Raw genomic sequence first — 7,077 nt, 5'->3', positions numbered from 1 at the left:
CTAAAATAGCCTTAGGTTTAGCCAAGTGCAAGGTCCAAATAGCCTAAAATAATCTTAAAGTCTAACAGGCTAAAAAACTTTAGACCTGTCAATGCAAGATTCAAAATAGCTTTAAGTTCTAGTCGAAACAGATTCCAAAATAGCTTCGAATCCAACTAGGTGTAGGATCTAAAAAATCTAAAATACCCATGGATTTTAGTCAAGATAAAATTTAAAATAACTTCAAATTCAACTAGATACAAGATCCGAATAGCCTTTGAGTTGCTAGTGCAGGACCCAATATAATTTTGGATCCCGGTAAAGCAGGACCTAAAATAGACAGGACTAAAATAGCATTAGTTTCGTATAGCATGCAGATAAAGGACCTAAAATACCCTTCAGTATTTTAATGCATAGGAGCCGAGTGCCTGATCTAAATTGTCTTGAATCCTACCCTGTCCAGAATTCAAGATAGTCTTGAATCATAGATAGTGTAAGATTCAAAATAGACTTGAGTCCCAGCTAGCAACTAAAATAGCTTTGAATTCTATATCAGAATTTAAATTGTTTATGCAAAGGTGAGTTCTCACTCTCAGTGTAGCTGGCCACCTAACTAATATATATATTCACACACACATACAAGTACCAACATCCTTATCTCTTTATGACGTCACCTTGTCTTCCTCTTTCCATTTACTGCCTCTGGACAAGTTGATGTTGGAATTATACGATGTTGACATATTTGCTTTAGGCACACGTGATGACATGCAAAAGATGTAATTACCAGATAAATTCATGTCGGAATTATTCGAGGTTGACTAATTTGCTCTGTGCACCTGGTGACGTGCAGATAATGTATTTATGGAAAAAAAAAAAAAAAAAAAAAGAGTATGACTGATCACCCATTTTCGAAACGCATGCAGCAACAGCTATGTCCCTTTGGATATGAAATCCATATTTGAGGGGCAGCTTTGAGAACAGGAGATCGTGTTTTCAACACATTGAAAGATCTCTGGATGACGTTTCTAAGAGAAGAATGTCTGTGATTAAACAGTTCCTGTGGATTTTTAGGCAGCCGATTGGCACCTCTAAATTCATGAAGGTGACAGCGAACTTCTGGATATGGAGCAATAAAACCTTCCACATTTGAGTATCCTGTGATGGTATTTTCCTGTCACGGACACAATGGTAAGTAAACCAAGAAAACAGCTAGAGAAATAAAAGGTCCATGTTGGAAATTGAGGGCTTGTGTGTGCACTCATGCGCCAATTCTTTAACATGCTAGGAAAAGTGTGTGCAAAATTGTGTACAAATTATGCATAGACGCATCAATACTGTGGTAGCGCACAGACTACTGCAAGTTGTGTCTGTGTGAGAGAACCTTCAGGTATGCTAGGGAAATTTTGATCCGGATCATCAAGGACTGCTCTTGATAAACGAGAATCAACAGCAGCGCCCTCCACGCCCGGATAAATAAATATAAACTGCAAGTCAAATGTGCAAACAGCCAAATTATTGTGATAAAACACCTTATTACGAAATCGAGATTGGTCCTTGGCTGGTAGATGTGCAAGAACATGTATGCCATCTATGACATCGATACTATCCTGAATAAAAAGAAGTAACTGGCATAACATAAGGCATCACAGAAGATCAAGAATAGTTTTGCAGAGATTAACCTTGAAGTATGGATAAAATCTACTTACTAGAGAGAATATCTGGAGCGGTGACCATAGGTGGTGGTTGTATGAATTCACGTGAAGGTGACATGATTCCGTCAACTCTTCAACACATTATTGAAATGGCGGCTTATGCTTTCACTGAAATCTTTCTTGAATAACTCTGTTACGCTCATAATGACTAATAATGTTCAAGAAAATTGCCAGCAGCTCATCTATCATGAAGCATGCCTCTGTCTGAAAATGCCAGAGAGATAGTGGAAAACATGTTTATTCACATACAAAACATTTCCCGGCATGAATCATCAGGGCCATCCAGTACTTCAGGCATAAAGCTACTTCTGTTAGGTGATGAACTATGTCGAGGTTGCCGAGTCAAGCTATTATAATAGTAATAGCCCGTGGCGGCAGCAACTAATTCCATCTTGTCCAATTCTAAGTTGGTCTTCCATGCTAACTGAAGTATCTGTACAAATTGGATTAAAATACAGAATATACAACACAATGCGAGAGGTTAAATATATAGATAAAGAAATGTAGTTTCTCTTTGATGTATTTCTACTTCACTTATTGACCTTCAAGACAAACAAGAATCCCTATAGACTAGGTGATGTGGCCAAATTAACCAAACAATGGAAAGTCACAGTGCTCTCTATCATTTAAGATCATTAAACTTGCAAAACAGCCATTAATAGTCAAACTAGTTACAGCTGCATGGGGTTTCTTGAGTACTTTCTACATACAAAGCATAACCATTATCAGTGACTAGGAAAAATACACTACTAAAAGAGTCAATCAAAACTAATTCAGCTAGGGGTCGCGTTACATTTTCCCTGCAACCATGGTAACCTTTTCTCACTCTTTAGTGAGATAAATATCTCCCTGGCATTGGGGTTCTCAAATAAATCCAAGGCAAGAAAGTAAATCCGTTGATCAACACCTTGCATCTCATCCAATACCTTGATGCATTTGCATATAGAAAACCGATCCTCATTCTTCATAATAGCAGCTGCCCTCATTTTAGAAGCAGCAGCAATTTCCAGCATAGCATCCACAATGGCATCACCAGTAGCCTTACGACTCCTCTTCCCACGACCAGAACCTCCTGGCGTCACAGATTGACGCTTGCTGTGTCCATCCAGCATGTTGACATCATCTCCAGAGCCCGACGAACCATCATCATCCACATAAGCCATAAGTACAATGGAATGGGCAGACGCGCCTTTTAATTCTCAATACACGTATAATCAACAATTTCTCAAATTGAATAAAACCAAAAAATAAGACAATCAACGATAATTCTAAGCATTTTCTCAAAATTCCCTCAATAAATCCAGGAAAAAAAAAGAAATCTTATAAATTTAATTTTCTAACCCACGTTCAACGAATTGAAAAGTAACTAAACAATGCAAAATACAAAAAAGGATCATCTTTTTGCTCTTTTTTTTTTAAGAAATATATTACACTGGTTTCATACATCCAACAAAAAGTGATATTTGATCAAAGCTCGGAGAAAAAATAAAATAAAACCCATCACTATTTTCCCATTTCTGACACTGGATCAATGTCAAAATTATTCTCTTCTTAGCAACCAAACAACGCATTCAGAGAAAGTTCACAAAAACATAAAATAAAAACAACTAAGGGTACAGAATATTTCAGTCAGAGAAGCATGAATTGAGGAATTAAACAAAAACGGGAGAACTAAAGAACTCACCTTTGCAGTGATTATGAGTTTGTTCGTGCTTTTGATTAGAGAATCAAGAGGTGAAAAAGCAATCTCAACCCTCGAAGGGTTTACAGAACAAGAAGAAATATAAAGCAGGCAAGCGTGGAGGCCTGCTGATAAAGCCCAATCCATGCTCTCAAATATATAATATTTTGTTGTATTTTTCGTACATAATTTGTGAATTATCCTTTTTAAATAAGATTTTTAATTTTGTCTATAGAATCATGGAAATAAGAGGAAATTCCAAGGTGTTCTAGAATTTAAATAAAAATGAGATATAAAAAAACATCATAGTTAATCAGATCAAGTGTATTAATATCTATTTATTTTATAATTTTTATAAGTCTCATAACTTAAGTTAGACTTTAAATTCTTTATAACAAAAATTTTAGGAGAACGTAGAATTATTTAGTACAAATCAATATATATTTAAATAGCTTTTAAATAAATCGTATTAGAGGATTTACAATTTTTCATGCTCATTGTGAAAGAATAAATGATCTATATTGATTAGTAAATCATAGCTTTTAATATTATTTAAAAAAACTTTTCTTTTTCGATTCTCTTATTGAAATCTTGTTTTTGTAATTCCATGATACTGCAGGAGTTTTAAACTCAATTCAACACTTGAGTAGGTCCCTTGAAAGCCTAGATTGCATGGATGGGATAAATTGAAGAGTGTACCTCATCAACTTCAACACCTCACTGCCGTAAGTGTTTTTATATAATTTGATTCATGGGAGAGAGGAATTTGAGGAAGCTTTGCCAGATTGGTTGGGATATCTTTTTTTTTTTCCCCCTTTGTTATCAGTTATATTTATTTTTATATTTTTAAAATATTTTAAAGAATTAAAAAATTTTATTTTTTACTTCAAATTAATATATTTTTTTTATGTTTTTAGATCATTTTGATGCGCTGATATCAAAAATAATTTTTTTAAAAATAAAAAATATTATTTTAATACATTTCTAAATGAAAAACTCTTTGAAAAGCAAATGTAACCACATTCTCAAATAACCTCATCAATATTTTTGGACTTGCCATTGCAAGAATCTCAAGTGTCTGTCAAGTTCAATAGCCATGCAGTGCCTTTCTAAATTAAAGCAATTGTGGATTTTGAGGGGATATCTACTTCTATTAGAAAATTGTAGAGAGGAGAATGGCTTTGAGTGGCCCAAGATTTCTCATATCCTATCGTTGGATATAAGATAGAGGATACACGTGTACAAGTAAGTTGAGATTTAAATTTTCTGTTACTTTTTTTTTAACCGTAGGTGTCTAAGACAGCTTACACACACCTCAATTAATCTCATCGCTGCATATAATATAAGTGAAGTTATAAGATATGAGATATGATTTATATTATTTTCTAATAAGAACAAATAAAAAAACACCTTTAGGAATTAAGATTGTTTCAATAATTAATGAGGCAGGAGTCAAACCTTAAAATCAGTGTTGAAATCTTTAACAGCCCTAATTCTTTATTAGAGAATAATATAAATCATATCTTAGAACCTTACCTAACAGCTTAAGCTATTGGGTTGAGATTGTTTTTTGACATAGTATTAGAGTCTTAATGATGAAGCGGTTACAAGTTCGAATCTCACCATCCTCATTTATATGATAAAAATTAAGCACAAGGTAATATGTGTTAGGCTACTGGCATGCAAATTTGACAAGAAAAAAGGTAAGGGATATGATAAAATGAGAAATTACACACAAGAGTTTATGTGATTTACCCAATCTAACTATGTCTACGGGCAAGTATAAAAGGATTTTACTAAGTAATATGAGAATTACAACCTCTTTCTACTAATAGGAGAATAACTAAAATCTCTCTATTACTAGGAGAAAACACCTCACTTACTCTCTTTCAAATACCTCACAATTTTATGGGATTACTTTCCCTCTCTTACTCTCTTTTTCTTCTCTTTTGTGGTGCATCTAAAGGCTTGGATGCATTGTCTATTTATAAGCAAACATCTAACCTTTGTCTTAGAAAAGACAAGAAGTTAGTGGCATCAATTGGTACCCAGTTGGATTCACATTAGAGTCAATTAGTGCCTAGATGGATTCACATTCTCCCACTTGAAGACTTTGATGATTTAATCAAGTCTTCACACTTGATCATTTATGATTCTTCTATCCTTTATATACTTGTCATCTTCATGCTGCTTATGTTTCAGTTAGGCCATAAGAGGATTTGTACCATATATTCTTGTTTGTGTTGACTAATTTGGTCAAAATATCTGCTAGGTTTTTCTTTATATGAACCTTCTAAAAATCTACACTTCCATCTTCCACCACTTCATGAACAAAGTGATATTGAACATCTAAAATATTCATCCTAAATGCAAGCCTATCATATAAATGAAAGGATTTATTGATGAGTTGAAGTATTGAAATTGAAAGGACAAAGAGATGGTGAAGTTTAGAAAAGAAATGCTAGTTAAGTCTAAACATGAATACTGTTTGGTAATTAGATAATAATTTAGCTGTAAAACATGGATTTAGTTTTTCTTTATATGGATGGAAAGTTAAGATATGAGCCTAAAACTTTCATAGAAAGGCAAGACTCAATTCTACTATTTTGAAGTCCAAATCTTAACAACAACGTAGAAGTCTGGATCTGTCCTGCAGCCTAGACACTTTTCAGTGTTTAGCTCATATCTTGAGTTTTAAAAGTCCAAATGACCTTAATTTCTTTTTTTTCTAGAAAGTTTAGACAATTTCCTAGAACTTTTATAGGAATATTGGTTCAAATTCTAACATTATCAATAACGTTTTTAATAGATAAGAAGATAAGAATTGTTACCAAGTTAAGATGTAGTCATCCACTCAATAGTTAGTCATCAAATTAATAGTTTCTAATTTTTTACTATAAAAATAGGCATTTGCCATGAATTTAGACATCTTAGTTTCCATATCAAGATTATACTCTTGCTTTCTCTTTTTGAATTTTAGTAATGCTCAAGTTTTGCTTCATTAATATTTTATTTATGTCTTTCAATTCCTTTCATTTACTTAGTTAACTTTTATCTTATTTATACTCTTATCTTGTTTATTTATGTTTCTCTCTTTCATTATGTTTAGCTAAGTTTATTATGTCAAGGTGAAATGGTTACACTAATGGTGTAAGAATAAGTATAGTGTAACCTTAATATAGACTTTAATATTTGATACTAACATGTTTTGTATTTTTTATCTTGTTCACTCTTAATACTTTGCTTGTTAAATGGTTATTCTAAATTTATGTTGTATAGCACTTGCTACAAAAAATACTTGGCACTTTCATAGCCCAACCGTATGATGTAACCGACACTTGTGCTATGAAAGGAACTTGATTTGTTGTTAATAGAAGTTATAATCATGAATGCCTGACATTAGTTATCTTATTCAATTAATGCTAATACTTGTAAATGTTGTCAGACATTCATGATTATAACTTATGTTAACAACAAATCAAGTTTATTTTATAGCACAAGTGTCAGTTATACCATCCAATATGGGCTATAAAAGTGTTAAGTATTTGTTATACCAAGTGTTATATAACATAAATCTAGATTAACCATTTAACAAGCAAAGCATTAAAAGTGAACAAGATAACAAATATAAAATATGTTAGTATTAAACATTAAGGTCCATGTTGAGTTTATATTATACTTATTCTTACATTAGTAGTGCAACCC

The 7,077-nt window shown here is 32.8% G+C and overlaps 1 protein-coding gene and 1 pseudogene across 3 annotated transcripts; both read right to left on the bottom strand.

The window, feature by feature from the left end:
* Nucleotides 1–656: 656 nt before the first annotated feature.
* LOC105115431 (uncharacterized) lies at nt 657–2,082 on the bottom strand (annotated as a pseudogene).
* Nucleotides 2,083–2,279: 197 nt separating this feature from the next.
* LOC105115428 (uncharacterized) lies at nt 2,280–3,487 on the bottom strand. 3 transcript variants are annotated; one of them, XM_011012312.1, is made up of 2 exons: nt 3,373–3,487; nt 2,280–2,861 (listed from the first exon to the last, which is right to left on the bottom strand). In XM_011012312.1, the coding sequence occupies exon 2, from the start codon at nt 2,852–2,854 to the stop codon at nt 2,465–2,467; it is 390 nt and encodes a 129-aa protein (XP_011010614.1). In that variant the 5' UTR covers nt 2,855–2,861; nt 3,373–3,487; the 3' UTR covers nt 2,280–2,464. The 3 variants fall into 3 exon arrangements, with proteins under 3 accessions (XP_011010614.1, XP_011010615.1, XP_011010613.1); XM_011012313.1 differs by having other exon boundaries at nt 2,280–2,856; nt 3,376–3,487; XM_011012311.1 differs by having other exon boundaries at nt 2,280–2,880; nt 3,376–3,483.
* Between the last annotated feature and the right edge of the window lie 3,590 nt (nt 3,488–7,077).

Source organism: Populus euphratica, unplaced genomic scaffold (genome assembly GCF_000495115.2).
Source record: "Populus euphratica unplaced genomic scaffold, PopEup_1.0 scaffold696.1, whole genome shotgun sequence".
Classification (NCBI taxonomy): domain Eukaryota; kingdom Viridiplantae; phylum Streptophyta; class Magnoliopsida; order Malpighiales; family Salicaceae; genus Populus; species Populus euphratica.
This window is presented reverse-complemented; position numbering and strand designations above follow the sequence as displayed.